Here is a 21380-nt window from a genome sequence, read left to right as displayed (position 1 = left end):
GAATCTTTGTTAGAGTCAACTGAACAAACAACTGAAATAATTTTTAAGTTAAAAAGATGGCATCCGTGGTATGCATGGTAGCGTCTCGACCTTTCACCCAGAGGTCCTGGGTTCGAATTGCTCATTAACAATTTGACCTTCTTTTGTACATTTGTGAGCCACAACTCCACCACCAAAACAGTCAGCATCACTTGCACTTTGATTTGCATTTGTTTTGCTTTCTTTGGTCTATAGATAAGCTTATCAGTCTCAATTCAAGTTTAGCCATTTTGAAAATAGTTATCCCATCTTTAATTTAATATAACCCCCACACCTTCATTTCCTGCTTAATCATACAAACTGTTTGCCTCTATTATCATCAAGGTTTCATCTTCACTAATGTTTTCAATGCATTCAGTTTTGTGTAAAATAAAAATATTGCAAGCACTGGTTATTTTAATACAAACCATGGACACCATGGTTACTGGACAACAACCATGCATTGTATGAGTTAAAATACACTTGTGTACGAAGTATTATGCTTGTGTAATATAAATCAATTATTCATGATTTTTTTTTTAAATATCTGGATGCTATCAGAATGACCTGTTCTTCCCTCAGTGATATTGCATAGTGACTTTGTTAATGTCAATAACCGAAAAGTAGATTTGAGACCTATTTACTTTGTAAACAATAAGTACTGTGTTTAGCACATTAAGTTTGTCAAATTAAGTATGTTTGTAAATATGTTGACTTTTACATTTTGTGTGTAAAATTTACATGTCGTTAATATTTTTCCATGTGTGGCCAGTTTTTACAAGATGATTTGCAAATCTTGATTAAGATATGCATTTTTTCTGTATATCTTTGAGTTATTGCAGTCTAAAAATTGAATGTTTGTGGTTTTGAAAGAATTTTTTTTGTGAGAAATTATTAGATCTTGAAAATTAACACAACCATCATCTTGCACAATTAAAAAGTTGTAGTAAAATTTGGTTAAGTTTAGGCTCCATTCAGAAACAGCTAGATGTAAAAGTATATTGTAATATACCTTAAGTTACATGTATATAATAAGTATATAAGTTATATACATGTATTAGAACTCCAGAAATAGAACTCATTCAAGGGCTTCACTAAGAAATTTCTGGATAGTGTTGGAGATTATCAATATGATCAGACACTAGTATGTATATAATTGTTAAATTACAGTGTTCAGAGCAAAAATGTCAGTAAATATCACTATAAGTGAAAAACAAAAAGTTTTAGTTAACAATATTTTTATCCATTAATATATCTCAAAATTCTATCTCCTTGCTAAGTACAATTTATATTTTTTTAGTCATTAATTCTTTTTAATTTACAATTTTTTTTTGCTAAATTCAATAATTTTTCCTAGAAAAAATAAGACTAATGCAGAAAAATCATAAAAATATATGTGAAGTAAAAACAAAACCAAGAATATAAGGATAAACAACTTACAAAAATTAAGATGAAAGGAATTTTAAAAAATTGGTTGTTTGAATGTACAGGAAAGTCATTCAACATGGATGATGTAGGGAAAGACTTAAGAGATGGTATTCTTATTGCTAAATTACTGAAACATTACGGCATAGTAAATTCTAAATCAATTAAAAATATTTTATCATCAGATAATCCAGTTGTGTGTGAGAACAATTTACGACAACTTTGCATTTGGTTTTCAGTTCTTGGAATTAAATTCAATAGTGAAATAATCAGTAAAATTTCAAATGCAAAAACTACAACCTGTCTTCAGGTACTGTATGACCTGTACCTGGCATTACATAATAAAGAACGTTTATATTTTGTAAATGAAGAAAAACGTAAATCTAAGAAACCTTTTTCTCAGTACAAACCTCCTGATAAGATATTAAGTTCATATCAATTTTTTTGTTGTGACAAAGTGAGCAAAGAAAAGATAAGTCAATCATCACAACCAGAAAGTTCACAACAGAAAGATGACACAAAAATAAGTCAAACTCCTCTTCAGGAAAGCAGGGAAAAAAATTTTGTCAAAGAGAATATTGATAAAAAGCAAAAGATAATTATAAAAAATGATTTGTTACTTGAAAAGAAAAATAATAAAGACAAAGAAAAGATGGAAGACATTGCTTATGTAAGAAATGAATTACAATACGTTACAAATCAGCATGTCATGCATAAGGAAAATCTGCTTTCTTTTGAACTAAAGGATAATAAAACAAAGTTACTGGATATGACCTCAGAATCATATACAAAATCAAAAACTTCATGTGAAAATTTAATAATGAATAACATATGGAAAGATATTGAAAACCAAGAAAAAGAAAAATTGAAAAAAATTATTTCTCAAAACCTTTTAAAACAATCTCTTTACGAAAAACAACTAGCAATGAAAAAATTTCAACGCAATCTACAGGAAAAAGTTAACCAAACAAAGTTTCAAGAAACAAAAGATATTATTGAAAAGGAACGTAAAAAAGAGGATTTTTTTCAATCATCTTATATGAATAGTGAAGCAGAAATAACTTTTCAAACTGAAATGATTCAAAAAATGGAGCTACACAAAAAACTGTATGCCAAAAGGTTGAAAACCCGTTTCAGAAAGCACTATGCTATGTGTTTGCAAACTGTGAAGGATTTGATTGATTTGGCCATCAATAAATCTGAATATAGCAATGAACCAGATGCACTTGGAATATGGTTACAATGGAAACAAATGTTTATAAATGGACAGCCATTATTTTACACTACTGAAGACAATCCACAGGAAAGTGGAAATATTTCAGTAATTGATACTGAACCTCAAGAAGAACTAAATAATCGTGATTTTGAAGAATATTTTTTATTAACTGGTGACTGGTTTAAACACGCAGGGTCAGACATTACAATTGATGATCAAAGTATTCTGGGGTACATAGTTCACAGACTGCTACAAGCTAAATACCAAAAATATCCCCCTCTGAAACCAGCTGATTTACCAAAGTATAGTGTAACTGCTGTGTTGAACGGAACTATTAATCAGCCTCAACTTCAACATTTGAAAATACTCCTAATTAAACCAAAAATTTGTTTTGTTGATGTCCAATCAGCGATAACCTTCTGCATTGAATGCTACAAAGATGAGGCTGGGATTAAGGATGAAAATATAGATAAAAAGGATTCACAAGCCTCTGCAAAGAAAAAAAAAGGCACGACCTCCTCAGATAAAACAAAACTCACAAATTTTAGTGAAAAGGAAGTACAGACTTCTACTTCATTACTCGATGTTAAAAAACCAGTGGAACCAAGCCAAGCTTCACAACTGGGTAGGTATTTCTATGAAATGCAATCATCTTATGATAATGTACCCACTACTTATATAGCTGATGCATTGATAGAATTTTTGAAATCTCAAAAAAATATAAAAGGGTGGGTTCTTTACAATTTTCCATCAACACTGCAAGAGGCTTATATCATTGAAAGAAATCTTACTGGTAAGAGGTTTCCTCAGACTTTTCATCAACAGCAGGACATCGATGATGAATTCAATGATACATATTATTTACAGCAAAGTATTACTTTAGAAAGACTTTGTCAGTCTTCCACAATGGCAACCCCTAAACTTGTAATATTAACCCCATTGGAAACTGGTGAATTCAAAACATATTTTTCTTCCTTTATCAATGTTATTAATAGTCAGATGAACAAAAATCCTGGATCGATCCCAAAAACAGAAGTAGAAGATGAATTAAATAATATATTGTTAGAAAATGAGGAGGATTCTACATCAAATCAAACTACTGAAGAAAGTAATTTAAGTATTATAGACGTGTACAAAAAGGAAGGAATTATACATGAAGTATTTTATGATGCATCAGACATAGGCGCGCTAAAGAACATTGCACGTTTGATTCTTAGTAACAATGATGAAAATAAAATTCATGAAAAGCCATCTCTGGAACTCTTTGGAAAAGAAATTCTTGAGTATCTAACACCAACTAAAAAAAAAACACCTAAAAGTAGAGAGACACAAAGTACAATAATTAAAAAATTAAAAGAAAACCTATTACTAGATGAAAAATCACACCCCTCAGATGCAGAAACTAAAATTGAATATCAACAAGAAATTTTATCATCTTCCGAAGAAAAACTAACTGGCCAAAAAGAGTACACATATACTAATTTTCCTATTGCTGAAGGTTTCTTAATTATTTTAGCAAACATGTGGGAGAGTATGGAAAAAGAATACATATCAAAAATCAGTGGAATATTATATAGAAAAAGAAAAGATGAAGAAATGAATTCAACTTACATCAACAACATCACTCAGAAAATAAAGGCAATGTTCACTAAGAATGAAAAAAACCAGAATATTATCAAAAGATATCTTTCAGATTTTAATAGTGCATCATTAAGAGACCGAGCAGAGAAAGAAACAAAAGATAAGCTTTGTTACAGCGTGTTTGATTTGGAAATTAAGCTTTGGGAAATTTCAAATGATAGAAAAAATAGAATTGAAAATGAAAGGAAAAATCTAATAAACCAGAACTGGATAGTTAATGGAATGATTAAAATTGCAAACAATTACATATCTATGTTACATGTTGAAACTGAACGATGTGTTCTGACACTTCACATAATAACTGATTATTATGCTTTAATGTGTGGCAAAGATGAGATAAAATTTTCTCCTAAAATATCATTACCAAAATTTATAGAACTGGATAATGACGACTTACAATCTACCATAACTGAAATATTAACAGAGGAAGCTAACATAAATATTGAAAATCCTGTCTGCAAAATTCTAAAAGAGATTGTTGACCCATTTCTTGCAAATATTCAGGCCTTGATACTGCAGTTTAATAATTTGGTTGAAGAACAAGAATCTTTAATCTTAAACAGTTTAGATGAATATTTAAAAAATAAAAAGGAAGATAAACAACATCATTCAGAGCATAACACTTCAGTACTGGCTGAAACAAAAGAAAATACAGTAAAAAATAACATTTCTGTACTGGCTGAAGCAAAAGAAAATACAGTAAAAAATATGTTTCGTGAATGGAGTTGTGCACTGAAAAATGAAATTGATCGTGTTATCTGGAGATCAAGAATAATTGAGAAAAAAGCTAATGAGAATATCTTAAAATTAGAAGAAAGTATGAAAAACGTATTCCATAATACCTTTTGTGACATTAAAACAGAATACTTCAAGGAAAATAAATACATTGATGAATTATGCAAGCTGTTACATAAAGCGATAGATGAAAACACACCATTACAAGACATAGTCATAGAAGAAAATTATATTTATAATCAGAATGAGTTCATCACAGATATTCCAGATGAAATGGAAAGTGACTTGTTCAATAAAGAATTAATACTGCAGAATTTTTCTCAAAAACAGTTGGAAATGTTATTAATAAGATTAAAAACGGTTGCGCCAAATGGACTATTGAATAAGACAGCATTACAGTATATAATGGAAGATATCATATTTTATGAACAAGAAAATGAATGCGTACAATTAGTACCAGATATATGGAATAAAATGAATTCTTTTCAATTGAAACAGTTATTTAAGTTAGCTTTTGGATCTGCACAGCTTGTGAATTGGAAAGATTTTTTGGTGTACTGCTTAGAACTTCCATTTCCTGATATGGAAGATGTAGTAGAATACAGACTAAAATTTATTTCCAAAGATGAAAAACACGGTGGAACAGTAAGCTACCATGATTATAAAGATATTGTGCTTTGGTTTGAAAACCAGACTGAAAATAAATATCAAGAGGCACAAATTGAATCAGCTAAAGAAATCATTTTTTCACTATTTAAAATTAATGAAACAGAAATGGATTATAATGAATTTATTTTAACATTCTGTAAAGATTTTAATCAGAAAATAGGTTTCAGTAAATGTCTGGCATACCTTATAGGAAAATGTGTGATCACTTCAGAAAGAGATATTTATTTAGAACAAATATTACAAGAACACAATCTCTTACTCTCCAATATGATACAAAGCATAATAAATGAGATCATATTTGATGTAATAAATTCAGTCGGATTAAAAATTGAGGAGGTGAGAGAAAGTACGCAACTGTATAATGAAGATGATAATCATAAAAGTAAAGTGGATGATCACGAGAAAAGAAGTAAAACGAAAGAAAAAACTAGTTTAGAAATAGATAAAACAAAAACAGAAAATGTTACTTACAACAAAAACCAACCAGTTAGTGAAAAATACCGGGTTGAGAACAGCAATACTCCTATTGAAGAAGAATCTCTCAATAAAAGTAAATCTGACCAAGTAGAAAATAACATAGAAGAAAATGAAATGCAGAGCATTACCACACCTGAACTACTTTATGATGAATTTATAAGTAAACATAAAGTAATGAAATGGACATCTAAAGTTCCAATAAATATTATTGATTACTTATTGAAACAAATAGTATTTCCAATAATTGCCACAAATTGCAATACGGAATGGCCAAGCAAAATAATTCAAAACTTAGAGGACATCTTAAATACATCACAAAGTGATTTAATTCACATACCATCATTAATGAATCAGGATGCAATAGAAAATTTATTTATTTATATTAATAAATTTAAAATAATTTCATTTCCAAGCATAATTAGGGAAATTATTGAAAAAACCTAACCCTGAAGAAATTATTGTTTTTGTTATTTTTCTTTTTATATAAATCCAGTCAATGGACATTTTAACTGAACATATCAAATATTTAATGTAAAATCATTGGTACAAATATCAGATACTTTCTTTTTTCTTTCTAGTGGTGGCTGTAACATAGGTCTCCTGGGTGGTCTGAGGGTGGCAGGTTATAAAATGAATGGGCCTAACCTCAGTTTTGCTAGTAAAAATTTGAAGTTTAAAATGTAATCTTATAAATGGCAGAGAGTCAAATTTAGACTATAATTCTGATAGTATTTATATGTTTGTGTTGTGTAAATGCAGATATATATATATATATATATATATATATATATATATATATATATATATATATATATATATATATAATATTATGAGTATTTTATACAAAATAATAACACATTATCTACTAAGTGCCTAAATCAGCGCTGACAAATAAAAATGATATTTGATATGCCAAAACCGAATAGGTGAAATATTAAAGAAAATAAAATATGAATACAAAATAGAAAACAGGGGTTTATTTCATTTTAAAATAGACTAATTCTTCAATTATTATGATTATAACTATATAATAAGTTATGTATAACTTTTGTTACAGCATATGATATAAAATATCATAGTACAGTTACTGAATATTAATGTCACGTAGTTTCCTTTATATGCATCAGGATTTACAGAGATGCTTGTGAATCGGCCGCCTGAACACCCATATGCACAGTCTGTTTACTTGAACTCAATAAGCTAACTAAATCAGGTAGACCTGTGCATGCCGCACATTGCTCGTTTGAGCGGTGCCAGCAGGTTAAATTGGATCCCTGGCAATCACTTTTTGCAGTTGCTTCCCACTCGTGTTTAAGGGGCAGTAGGATGTTGTATACAGCTGCTAATACAGATTCCCTTACCACCGCTTTCTTCATTTCTCAAGGACTGATTTTAGCTATCAAAATTCATCTGTGTTGTTGAATTTTATTAAAGATCGTTTGACTTTGACCTCTGAAATTTTTCCATGTAATCTGGATGGTCAGAAAGTGGGCCAAGAGAATTTTGGGGGCCGGATCCCACCCTACTCTAGCTGTAGCACCCCCAGTGTTTACTTCTTTCATTTCATTTCATTGCTTCTTTAATGTATGAATATTTTAATTTTACATACAGCAATCATTAAATACAGATTATAATATTTTAAAACATGATAATAATATTTACACATGAATATGATATTTACACATGATATTTTAAAACATGATATAATATTTTACACTTCAAAACATGATTTTTGCTCCAGAATAAAACTCAGTATTGACCATACACAGCAGTTAAGACATATCTAAAAAATGAAGGGATTCACGGAAATGAAACTGGATAATAGCAGAATTACAGCTGTAGAAGAGAAAGTATTGTAATCGGTCCAGATTGGGCATATGCGGTTTTCACTGGATCTTGATATTTTGACCTCTAAGGAACCCAAAAAACCAGATGGAAATTTTCTGGATGTTCGTATATATGTGTGTGTGTGTGTTCGGTGTTGCATTCTAAATGACCTTATATCCAGCTTTGGGCAGAAATTGTTTTTTTTTTCCTTTCTTTTTTTTATTCTTTAAAACATTAAGTCCCTGAACAAAGGAGTTTGGTGAAAAACTTTTCATTATAATTGTAAATTCAAACATAAAATAAAAATTACATTGGAATTATTATAAAATAAACAAAATAAGTAATTTCATAAAATGCATAATATTAAATAAAGAAAATATAATATTAATATAATTATAATAAACACATTTATAAATATGTACATTCTGAACCATAAAATAAATGAACAAACATACCACTTGAAGGGCATATACACTAAAATGAAAAAACCTGAAAACTTAAAACCTTAAAAGTTTTGTTATTAACTTTTTTTAAACAAATCTTCAACACATTTATATTTTTTAAAAATGCATTTTTCATAGCATTACTTGTTTCCATAAATTTTCTAATAAGTTTTAGATGACGTCAGGCATCACAAAGTAGATATACTTATCTCTCAACCTGAACTTCAATCCCATTTTTGCAGTTTTCTCGTAATGCATTTCACAATTCTTTCTATCACTGTTTTATATTTTGTTTCTACTATTTTGTATTATACTGGGTGTACAAAAAAGATTATTGTTGTTTTAAGTTGTTATATATCTTGTACAAGTTGTACAGCATTGTTTTAAGGTTAGAATCAAAGAGCAAAAAGAAGTTTTAGATGTGCGCATGGTCATAGATTTATCCCCTATGCTTCCACTTGACAGCATTACTATCAGAGATGAAGACTCCTGAATAGAAAGCTTACTGTGTTTTGCAGTTTGCTATAGTTACAATTCAAAATTTTTCTGTAGAAAGTTTAATGTGATATTCCAAACGTTAACATTACTTGTTGGCAAAATCGGTTTGAAATGACTGAATATCTGTACAAAGGAAAGAGTACAGGAAGACTGAGGCTGTATGAAGAAAATGTTGATTGTATCATGGAGTCTTAACCACATAGTCCTAAAAAATCTGTCAGGAAGGCTGATTGCAAACTACCAGTTCCGGTGATGATAGTGTGGCTGGTTTTAAGGAAACGCTTACACATTTACAGTTGTTCAGGCTTTGAAGCTTACCGACTATACTGTGCATGCCAATTTTACAGCATGACTTTCTTGATCATATTGTGTTTAGTGATAAGTCAACATATTAAATCAGCATATTAAAAAAGCTCTGAATTTTCTCCACATTATTAACTCTGTACATCAAATTGGCAACTCTGTTTTTAGAATGAGACCTAAAAGAGAGCGACGATTTATATATCACTAGTATTTGTACTGTTCAGATATTTCAATAAGCTTTCTCCTACATTACCTCATTGCTCCTCTACTAGTTACTCGCCTGAAAAACCATTATTTTAGATTTTGACTTAAACTATAATACTGACAGAGCTTACTTTGAGCTCATCAGTTGGTTGTACATCATGTTTTTAGACTCTATTATTGGTGGTTAACATACTACTAAAGGTAAACATCCTTTATAAATAAAAAAAATCAAAACAGAAGATATGCAGAGGGGAAACCAGGAGATTATTGAAAGGCATCAGGTGAAGAAACAATAAGGATTTGATACAGGTACTGAAACCAAATTATTAACTGTAAAATGTATCCAGGTATGGATATTGATTCTTAACTTTTGATGAATGTAGTTAATGTTAAAAAATGAAAGTAAATTCTCTGAAAAAACAAATGGGATACATAAGACCAAAATTAAATAATGTAAAGTTAAAATGTGAACTAGTCATAGGTACAAATTATAAAAAACTAAAGGATAAATTTCAAAAAGAAAATAACTATGGTAGAAGAGAGCAATTAAGTATTCATTTTCATGAATAGCAACATTGTTTTTTATCCTTTCCAATTTGTTTCTATAAGGTTCTCAGTTCTTTAATTGGTATTAAAGAATTAAATTTCTTTGGTAGGTTAAAAATTATTTTCAGATAAATTGGTAAAAATATTATCAATAATAAAGGCACCAGAAATTCTCTAGTAAATAAGAAATCGTTTAGTAAATTTTCTAGTAATTTAGAGAAAATGAATCTACTTGCAATTCTGGTAAATTTTGTAGAAAGATTTCATAAGAACCACATTTATAATGAATAACAAAATTATCTTTAGCCTACAGAATCAAATTAAATAACATTTATTATTGAATTATATATAAGTAAATATGGTGAAAAATTCATAAAAAGTTAGGTTTTAATGAAAATTGTGACCCCCATTTTCATGGCCAGTACTATTAAACATTCAAGTGACATTACGCAGATTTTTGGGTACCTCTATATTAGCTAATATTTTGCAAATATTTGTTACATGATTCAAGTGACTAAACTTCTTAAAAAGTTAATTTTGAACTCCTTCAACAGAAATGTATAAAATAATACAACAGATGTAGCTAATAACTGATTTACAAAACTTGCAATTCCAAACAATGTGTAAGGATAAACTTACAAAGAGTACTTTGTTTACTTTGAAATTGTTATCCACAGCTCATCAGAATATTAGGTAGAGTACTATAAATTTCAATTGTAGAAACACCTTAATTTTTAATTTACCGATTTTATATTTTTAATGTATTACAGATTTTTATTAAAAAAATTCATTTCAACAGGTTTGTTCCTGCCATGCCATGAAACATGCTTCCACAGGCCAGAACTGCATTCTACTTGAAGGAACAGTATTCTACACACAAACTGTGGTTGAAAGCCATATATTCGAAGATGTAGTGGAATATTTTTCCACATTAGTGGAACAATATAGATTATGGAATATTATTCATTTATGATTGTTCACTTGACCAAAATAGGTTAAATAACCCAATTTTTCCCGCAGCACCAGAAAGTTGGCTGGTAGCATTAGTGCAGCGATGTTGATCACGCGGTCACGATATTATAAATCTAAAGCTAGAATGTCACTCATTCAGTCCAAAAACACAGGACTGTGATCTTACCAGATAAGACACCAAATTGCATGAACCTAGACAAAGATAATTTGACCAGTCAAGTTTCTCAGTAAGAAGTGATTTACGGGTTTAGTGACGTAGTTCTTCGTACTCTTTTTACATGACTGCCCAAAATGGAGTGTATTGTATTTGGGATGTATGTATGTATATTTGTTCCACCGTAGCAGCTCAACGGCGGAACCGATTTAGTTGAATGACCCCGCGTTGGAACCCTTACGTTACCGGGAGTGTCATAGACTATATAAATATGTATATACGAGGTGCGACAATAAAGTAATGAGACTGATTTTTCTTTGCAAGATGTGGCAACCCTGCAGCTTGCGTAGGCACACCATCTTTGACCTTGGTCTATAAGCTACTTTTAGTCCAAGCGGCACATTGATGCAACTGCTTAGTCGTGCTGTAATAAGTGAACACGTGTTTGTGTCTCTCGTCACAGAAATGAAACCACAAAATATTACGCAACGGTATGCCATTTCTTTTTGCGTTAAATTGGGTGAAAACGCGACGACAACTTATGGTAAGCTTCAGAAGGCTTTTGGAGAGTAGATTATGTCAAGAGCTCAAGTTTTACGGTGGCATAAAATTTTTAGTGAAGGCAGAACGAATGTTGAAGATGAAGACCGCAGTGGACGACCATCAACCTCACGGACAGGTGGCAACTTGACCAGGGTGCGTGAAATCGTACGATCTGATCAAAGATTATCCGTGAAAATGATTGCAGAACTCAACATCAATCGAGAAACGGTTCGTCTAATATTAACTGAAGATCTTGGTATGAGAAAGATTTGTGCAAAAATGGTCCCCAAAAATCTCACACAACAACAGCGAGAAACACGGGAAAATGTGGCAGCCGATCTGTTAGAGTAAACGGAAATCAATCCAGACTTGTTGAGCCGTGTTATCACGGGTGATGAAGGTTGGTTTTTTCAATACGATCCAGAGACAAAACGCCAAAGTTCGCAGTGATGCTCAAAGGGATCACCCAGACCAAAAAAAGCTCGCATGTCAAAGTCAAAAGTGAAATGCATGCTTATGTGCTTCTTCGATTCCAAGGGAATTGTTCATAAAGAGTGGGTGCCTCCTGGACAAACAGTTAACCAATATTTCTACAAAGAAATTTTAGAAAGACCTTGTAAACGAGTTCTTCGTGTCCGTGCCAACATTGCTGATAATTGGATTCTGCATCACGATAATGCGCCATCCCATTCTGCTCTGTCAGTACAACAATTTTTAACCTCAAAACAAATTTCAGTACTACCACAGCCACCTTATTCACCAGATATCGCTCCGTGCGACTTTTATCTATTTCCAAAAGTCAAAATGGCGGTCAAGGGACACCATTTTCAAACAACACAAGATGTCCAAAAACCTGTGACGAGGGTCTTGGAGGATATTACAGAAGATGAGTTCCAGAAATGTTACCATCAATGGCAGAAGCGCTGGAATAAGTGTGTGCAATCAGAGGGGAACTACTTTGAAGGAGACAACACTAAACATTACTAAAACGGTAAGCAACATTTTTTTTCACATCAGTCTCATTACTTTATTGTCCCACCTCGTATGTTTAAATAAATTTTAAAAAATTATACTCTATACAAATACTACATACCAAGTTGTAAACCGCGCGCTTCTTCTTTTGTCACCCGTACGCCTTATTTTATCCTACATTAAAGAGCAATATTTGTAAGCAATAATTTTTGCATGCGAGTTTTTTAATTTTTAATATTTTCTCTTGTTCTTATACGTAACATCATGGAAATTCTCGCTCCGGACTTCGTTATTATCAACATAGATTTGAAAATCAACGAAGAGTCTCCCCGATCTCGATTCCTAGATGAAAACTATCGATTAATTTTAAAAATCACTTCCTACAATCGGAATTAAAGTTTATACATTTCTGACGTCCATACTTTTAACAAATGAAAAAAAAATTACTTAATTTTTCTTCTGAGACTGTAACTGGAACGCATAATTGTTGCTGACAGTGATAAATGGCTTACCTCCTACCTGTATGAACTAAAAGTCGAATGTGGCACAATATAGATTTAAGTACAAATCGATCGATTATTTGTTATTCTCGAGTAGTTCGCTGGTTACAAGCCTCATCTTCATTGGTCTTCATCATTGGCGTCCGTTTCATTTTGTAGTTCGTAAATATAACCTCACTGCCGTGTAAAAGGTTAATTTAAACGTTGTAAATTATTTTTTTTTATCCCCATCATTATGTCACTTTTTTAATACAACACTAATTAATTTGCTGTAAAATTTCTCTTAGCCAGTATAAATCGGCTAAAATTAATAGAGACTAACCAGTGGCTTAAAATCCAGTTGTGTAGAATTGTGGAAGTCTGAAATGTCGACTATAACAGTAAGTTCCTCTAGTCAGCTTTTTCATATATTATTTATCACACCATTTCTTTGACAATCTAACTGTACATATAATTTAAAAGTAGGATAAAAACGGGTAATTTAGGAATCGTGGCGAGAATATGCCCATAATGATTCAAAATTTAACAAAGGATTTTTAACCTGCCTGTCATATCCTGATTTTTTTTTAATCTTTGTATATTATATTTATAATAATTATTTAAATAACATTTATTTATAATTATTATCAAAAAATAGATATGTTTTGATATCTCTGCTGCTTATTAAATTATTACATTTTTAAACATAATTTGTCAAAATAAAACAGCAACAGCTACGTATTTTAGACATGAAATAAAGTGGTTAGATGCTATTAAGCTAACTAGAATATTTTAATATTCTATTTTTATTGCTGTTGTTGACAAATACTTATATTTTGGTATAAATACTGCTCAAATCTTGCATTGTGCACCTAGAATTCTAAATTAAGTTTTTATCATTTTTATGATCAATTTAATTCAATAAGGTATGCCACACTGGGCCAAAAGTACCTAAGAAGAATATATTACCAAAAAAAAATGTGCTTTTCAATGCAGGTTTGTTTTCTGTTTAATTCTTGGTATAATACTTTTAAGTCCAGCCTGTTTGTTCAGTATTATATTTTCAGTTAACCTTCATTTATTGTCGTCAACCTTCTAAAATATTAAAAAAGTTCACTTCATTATTCAGATTTGAAGATAAATCATTAAGGGTTTCATAATATCCTAAAATTGTGATTTTTCATCATTCTGATAATGAAATTCCCTCAGAATTAACCAAGACTTCTAATGCTGTCTGAATAGCAAAATTCGTTAGCTTTCAGTATACTATTTTTTCTTTTACGTTTAATTTTTTTCTTGATTCATTACACCTACTTTACCAATAATGAAGTTGTACTAAAAATCCACTGAAGTGAAGTTGCAAAGAGCTTTCACTCATTTTTACATAAATTTTAGATAGAATTTACATGATAAAATTTTGCTTATAATTTAAAAAATATGAAAGATGCATATTTCAGTTGTTCAACATTATCATCAAAGATAACAGGAACTTAGTTAAGGTAAAACAGATGAATATAAAATATTTATATTCCTAACTTTTGTGTTTGGCTTGCAGCAGCATAGCCTTCCTTGTAAAGGCAACAGGCTTGACAATTATCATGAGTTTTAAAATATTCACAGCCTGCTCTCATCTACAAGCTTTCAGCTTAATGTATTAATAAATTTAAAAAAAAAATTAATAATGTTTCGAAATTATTAACAAAGAATAAACACATGCGAACTTCAAAAAAGTATTTTTATCTGGGTTTACCAATACTGTAGGATTTCATTCATCTTATTTTGATGAGACTGCAATTCATACAGATAAACAAGTTTCAGACAATCCACTTTGGTGATATGCAATTTTATAAACAAACATTTTATAATATAAATCAGTTTCAATGCTATTCTATATTTGAGTTAATGTTAGTGAATCATGGGCAATAAAAGTTCCCTTTTATAAAAATTGCTGGTATTTGTATCTCCTGATAGAATTTCACCTGTAACTGTAAGCTGATGTGTTGAAAAAATGTTTCCATCTACTCATCCACCCAACAGTAGCTTTTATCAAATTATAACCACTTAATTTATTTTTAAACATTGTATTTCCCTTAATAGTAAACCCTGACATAGGTATACTATGTTCATATTTTTTTGGTGAATTATAAAAAAAAAATTGTAAATTGCTCACCTCTCAATTCTTTTTGCCTTTTGTCTGTGCCATTATTCTACATATCTTTACTAACCATTTAACACAAAACCTATTGTTCTATTGTTCAACACAATTTCCTATTGTTTATCTCAAAAATTATAGAGATATCTAGCAATAGTTTTAAAAGTTTCACTTTGAACAATTTAAAAATCAACAGCCTTTTCTGCATGATGACAACGACCTTATATTTCACAACTAAAAATAAAAACCAAAATAGCAGAAACACATATAGTGAAAACTTAACAAACAGGACACTGATGGGTCTGGTTCAGGAGGTTCTGACTCGTTGTACTGATGTTACAATTAGTTGAGCTTAAGCTGCTGACAGTAGAATACAGCCATAGTTTAAATAATTCTAGCAAACAAAAGTATGGTTTTAAATCTTTTACACCTTTGAATGTATTATAATTTTGTATAATTAAATACTATATTATGTATAGATTATTATTGCATATAATATTAACATAGTATGCTTTTTTAAATATCTAGCCACAGAAAAACAGTTTATTAAGATTTATTTTTACAAAAATCATTAAGGGTAAAAAATAATAAAATCAGCTATTAATCAACAATTGATAAGACATTGCTTTGGACAGTTCCAGTCAAAATTGAATGCGTGGCTTCCAATAAATTTATTGGAAAAGATAGTATTATAGCCAAAAGAACAAATATATCAGTGAACTTTTAACATTTAAAATTTAATTATTATAACTATAAAATCAAAAAGGTAGTAGTGTGTGATCTAAATGATAGGAGTCCCTTGGTCTTGACAATCTGGCCTGTGTAATTTCAGTGCATTTTGTGTTGTGTGTTTTGTATTATTTTGATTGAGTATTCCTTTTTATACATTGTGCAGTGACCCGTTTTATTTATTTCATTCTTATATTTAATTACAACCACCTGTCTGCTCTGTTTCTTTTTTTTGGAAGAAAGCTGTCCTGGGTTGTGGCAATCTACTTTTGATATTTTGCTATTTCATTTATCCTTCGTTATTGTATTACTTAGTTAACAGAACTGTATATCTCCTCTCTTAAATGTTTTAATTTCTCATGATCCTTTGTATCTTATTCTCATTACCTTTATTTATTCTTATTTACTTTTAAATTAGATTTCTCTTCCTGCAATGCATCCATCCCATTCATGCTTCTGACTCATTCCTAATTTCAGCAAAGTTACAATATTATTAGCTAATTCCCCCTTAACATTTTAATTTTCTCTCTTGGACTGCTACAGAGCTCTCAGTTTTTTTATATGTAAACCAAAAAGAATAAAAATAAGCTATATCCTTGTGTTAACTCTTTCAGTTACAGGGTTCCACTTGTTCATTTTTCCACTTTCATTTTTTCCCACTTGTAAACATTAGAAATAACCCTTCAATTTTTATTCTCCATTATTGAATTCATTTTCAGGTTCACAAATTCATAAAGTACAGGGTGCTCAACTTAAAAGAGGCCCTATAACAAAGTAGTTTTAAATAAATGCATACTTTTGTTAAAATGCATGTATTGATGTGAGATGGATAAAATAATGTGGAAGATGTTGGGATGACTGGAGCTGGGATGATTGTTTAATTACTGCACATTTGATTATTGCCAATCTGTTGAGCACTGGCTTTTGAACAAGGTTTTGTAATTGTGTGTTGTTGTTTATTAAAAAGTGGTTAACTATTGAAGAACATGTATTTGTGATGGAAACTTATGTAGAGGCAAAATTTCATGTTGTCTGTTGGCGAAAGTTCAGGGAGAAATTTGAAAAGGAAACACCCCTGAAAAGTGTTATTCAGAAGTTTGTTAAAAAACCTCATGAAATTTTTGCTTTGACTAAAAACATGAGCGACACATGTCAATCTTTATGACTCAGGTTTTACAGGACATTAAAGTAGCAGTTACAAGATCTCATAAATTTTTTGCAGATACTGAACCAAGAAAAGAACATTTCACTAGGTTCAGACCACACTGCAGTGAGGAGAATGCTGAAATGTTATCCATATTGAATACATTTTTTCTTTAAACTAACTAATCCTGATTAATAGTCAGAACTACCAGGTCTGGGGCACTGAAACCCACACATTTTTTTTTTTGAATCTCCCCTACATCCAAAAAAATAGGCATATGGTGGGCGGTTTCAATGCGACAAATAACAGGACCATTGTTATTTGTCATTAATACATGTTTTATTTCCTTTATATAGGTATATAACTAATTATTTTCACTTTCTGACCTTCCTGTACTAATAATAACTTTTTTAAATTTTCAATCACCTTAAATTACTATTAAAATTTTATCACCTTTTACATATTTCATTAAATCATTTATTTCTTTGAACAATATTGACAGTGTAGATAATAGTCATCCAGACTTCTGATTAATTCAGACTGATCCAAACTAATCATATGAAATATTTCATAAAAATCACAAAAGATTATCACATCTTGTGAAAGTTATAATAGTAATTTACAATTATTCAGAGTGTGTTGTAACACATTATAGGAGAGTTTATAATGTGTTTTCTAAAACCGACTAATTTACTTTTTTCATATTAGTCCAGTACCTGCTACTTGCAAGTAAAGTCTATTGACCAGAATAGAAATATAAGTTTTATTTAAGAGTGTGTTTAAACTGTTCAAAAAAAATGATGAATAACTAAATAAAAGCTGGGACAGTAAAGTCAGTTTTTGTTTAATTTGGATTTTGCTGATCCATACCAGGTGAAGTTGCATCAGATATAATCTTGTCTATTTCACCTTCTTCAGCTGAAGAAGTTGCTAGATATTAACTCATATTTTACAAAATTCCAGTATAATTTTTTTTACAACTGTATCTTAATTTCACTATGTGATGTATGATTTTATTTTATAACTAATTTTTAAATACATTTGGATTATTTATTTTTTTAATACTTTTTTAAGTTAATATGATTTTTTTTTAAAAAGAAGCTTCTTACTTGCTATAAATCTGTTTGGCACATTTTCCAAATTACTTGTGATCATCTGTTAGTTCAGCATAATAAACTTCCATTATGAAATTTTTTATATAACTGTTATCCGTTGTATTCATTTCGAACAAAATTTACCGTTAAGATATCTTTTAGCAGCATTTCTTAACTTTTTTATGGTATTAATAAATCTATTTTAAATATTCATTTTCAATGCAGTTTTACTTTTTTTATTATTAAAAAAAGGTTTTTTTTTAATTGTAAAATTAATACATACACCTAATTTTAGAAAGAATGTTTTGTTTAAACCAAAATTTTGTTTAATTTTAATTTAAAATCAAGTGTCAAATATTAGATCCAGCGACTTGTGTCATGAAATTTCATATGCCAGTGATAGGGTATTTGTGCTTAACTATTTGGTAAGTATATTTCTAAAACATCTCTTTCTAAGATGTTATTGTTTATATTGTTACTTTTAATCGTAATAGTATGAAGTTTGTCATTAGCATACTACTCTTGGTTGAACTTTGGTTTTAAAATTTTGTTGTACCTTTTTGCATTATTTTTAAATTTAGTAAAAATTGTTTTAAAATATTCCTCATATATTTGTTTAATCTGCGTTATGTTGCTCTCTTATTTCATCTTAGAATTGTGTTGAAAGGACTAATTTAACATTAGTATTTCCTTCATTTGCTAATTGTAACAATTATAACATATTAAACATAATCATAATGTTAATATTAACAGGGACAGCAACAGCAGCAACCTCAGCAAGGAGATCAAAAAGACAGGAAAAGGAAAGAAAGCATTCTTGATTTATCAAAATACTTAGAAAAAGTAATTAGAGTGAAATTTTCTGGCGGTAGAGAAGCTGCTGGCGTTTTAAAAGGATATGATCCTTTACTTAACCTGGTATTAGATAATACAACAGAATTTTTAAGAGGTGAGTGACTGCATCTATAGATTTCACTTCATTTACATTATGTTATGAAGTCTATTGATTTACTTTATAATTAAAAGGAATAGAAAAAAATCATTTATTATATTTTGTGAAGTGATTTTACAGTCACATAAAAGAAATTAGAAATAGAAAAGATTAAAAGAAATGGAAAAAATCATTTATCATATGTTATGAAGTGATGTTACAGTAGTGGTCACTTTAGACAGTTAGAGCTTTATATTTATTTGATATTACTAGTGGCTTTCGCAAGTAGAATTTTATATCCATGTGTCTTATCTTACATTATTGATTCTATAGTAGTTGTTGTATTATTATTTTTTTATATTTTTTTTGTAATTTATGAAAACAGTTTCATGAGTGAGTGAATTAGTAAATAATATTTTTGTAATAACTTAGGCTGTAACAAGTAGAATCTTATAAATTTAATATAGATATGCACTATGATTCTGGAATAAGAAGCTGAAAGAAACACTTGCAGAAAATTTTATGTGAATGTGAAGTAGAATATTTTTAATGTGATATAAGTGATAATGTTGTTGATGTAAATGTACCTCCACCATAAAAAACACAAAACTTTTAATTCAAATTTGCCACAGTTTGATAAAAATGGCCCACTGTTCTTTTTCAATTTTTGATTTTGGGGATTCAATAGTTGGATTGGTTGGTAAAATAAATTGTAGTGACAATCTTACTAAATTAGACTACTTAATGCATTTATTTGAGCTTTGTTGATGTTACAGGACGTAAAGAATGTTAAATTATAAAATCGCTGTGCATATCTTTATCTGCTTCATAAAACTCTGCAAAAACATAATGTTCGGAAGGTGTAGTTTCAGATTCTTATAATTTATTTGAGCCCTATTCAGTCAATACATGACCCTTCTAGTTACATTTTAATAATTGTTTAATATAATAGTAAGTGTGTTCTTTTTTTCAGTATTATGTCAATAAAATAGTTAGCATTTAATAATATTTTACTTCTTTTACAGATCCTGATGATCCATATAAGTTAACTGAAGATACCCGTATGTTAGGATTAGTTGTATGCAGAGGAACATCTGTTGTACTTATATGCCCTGTAGATGGAATGGAAAGTATACCCAATCCATTTGTGCCACAAGAATCATAAGCAATTTCTGTATTTATTAAACATTTTCGTTTCTTAGTAAATGTGTTCTTTCTTAAAATCCTCTAACCTTATAATACTTGTGTCTGCTCTGAGAGTATTAATTAAACTTATTTTCTGTTATGTTACTGCTTAAGAAGTGAACTGAAAAATAATAAACAAGATAATATTTTAAATGCATTCAGTAGTATTCTGACCATTTTTTCTCCCACTCACTAATTCTGATAAAACAGTATTGTGGATATTCTGTCACTTTTTAATGTTTAAAATACTTTCATTATAAGTTAAAACAGAAATCTAAATCTGTTGTTTATGCTGAGAATAGTAGGTGTCTGTACAAATTTGTAATACAGTTGCCCCAGTTTATCAATTACCACAAAATTTTGAAATTTTAAGGAAAATTATAAATATCCTGAAAACCCCACATTAGGAAATTTGTCATTTGTATCGCACAGTTTAGCTGTAAAAGCCTGAAGATGTCTATTACCATAGTTCAAAGCATGGTATTTCTGAACCAACAAAAAATTATGTTATATAGAAGACATTACAATAACTATGCATACAAACTGTAACTAAGACACAAACTCCAACTGGAAATCATCCCATACATGTCAAAATTTTATTCTAGGCAAGATAGAAAAATTTTTTAATTTTCATAGATAAAGCTGCTTTTTACATTAGTAATTGCATGAACCTGCATATTTGCTAAATTTGGGGATTAAAGCAACGTAAAATTCATTTAATTTGTCCAAAATTCTCTGGAAATGAAATTTTGATGTGAACTCTGTTGGGTGGTTTTTTGGCCAAAGTAATCATCACACTTCCAACTTTCTAGACATGCTTCAGATGTTTGGTTCCCTTCAAATTGGTCCATCAGGTTATGTACCAACAGGATGAAGCATCACCACACTAATGTGACGATTAGAAACATTAGTGATTAATGTGAAGGTTTCCTACTCATTGGATTAGTGGAGTAGGTGGACCAGATGGAAGATTTCCTGGACCAGATGTTGTACACTTGTTTTTTTTCTGAGGCCATATAAAAA

General features: G+C 29.9%; 2 protein-coding genes across 2 annotated transcripts; both read left to right on the top strand.

Moving 5' to 3' along the window:
* The first annotated feature begins 1522 nt into the window (after positions 1–1522).
* Positions 1523–7279, top strand: LOC142317631 (sperm flagellar protein 2-like). Its single transcript, XM_075354189.1, has 3 exons — positions 1523–5315; positions 5469–6113; positions 7239–7279. Exons 1-3 carry the CDS (start codon positions 1523–1525, stop codon positions 7277–7279), a joined length of 4479 nt encoding a protein of 1492 aa, XP_075210304.1.
* A 5917-nt stretch (positions 7280–13196) lies between these two features.
* Positions 13197–20378, top strand: LSm7 (U6 snRNA-associated Sm-like protein LSm7). Its single transcript, XM_075361027.1, has 3 exons — positions 13197–13523; positions 18995–19190; positions 20198–20378. Exons 1-3 carry the CDS (start codon positions 13509–13511, stop codon positions 20335–20337), a joined length of 351 nt encoding a protein of 116 aa, XP_075217142.1. The 5' UTR covers positions 13197–13508; the 3' UTR covers positions 20338–20378.
* Positions 20379–21380: the final 1002 nt, after the last annotated feature.

The sequence above is a fragment of the Lycorma delicatula genome, chromosome 1 (assembly GCF_047948215.1).
Source record: "Lycorma delicatula isolate Av1 chromosome 1, ASM4794821v1, whole genome shotgun sequence".
Taxonomy (NCBI): domain Eukaryota; kingdom Metazoa; phylum Arthropoda; class Insecta; order Hemiptera; family Fulgoridae; genus Lycorma; species Lycorma delicatula.
The sequence above is the reverse complement of the archived record's forward strand: the minus strand, read 5'-3'. Positions and strand labels throughout refer to the sequence as shown.

Excerpts from the sequence above, each read along its gene's own strand:
- LSm7 (XM_075361027.1), top strand. Across the intron at positions 19,191-20,197 it reads TACAACAGAATTTTTAAGAG|ATCCTGATGATCCATATAAG; the intron begins GTGAGTGACTGC and ends CTTCTTTTACAG.
- LOC142317631 (XM_075354189.1), top strand. The coding sequence starts at position 1,523 with ATGGATGATGTAGGGAAAGACTTAAGAGATGGTATTCTTATTGCTAAA. Across the intron at positions 5,316-5,468 it reads TATTCCAGATGAAATGGAAA|AAAATGAATGCGTACAATTA; the intron begins GTGACTTGTTCA and ends TTTATGAACAAG. Across the intron at positions 6,114-7,238 it reads GGATGATCACGAGAAAAGAA|CATATGATATAAAATATCAT; the intron begins GTAAAACGAAAG and ends CTTTTGTTACAG.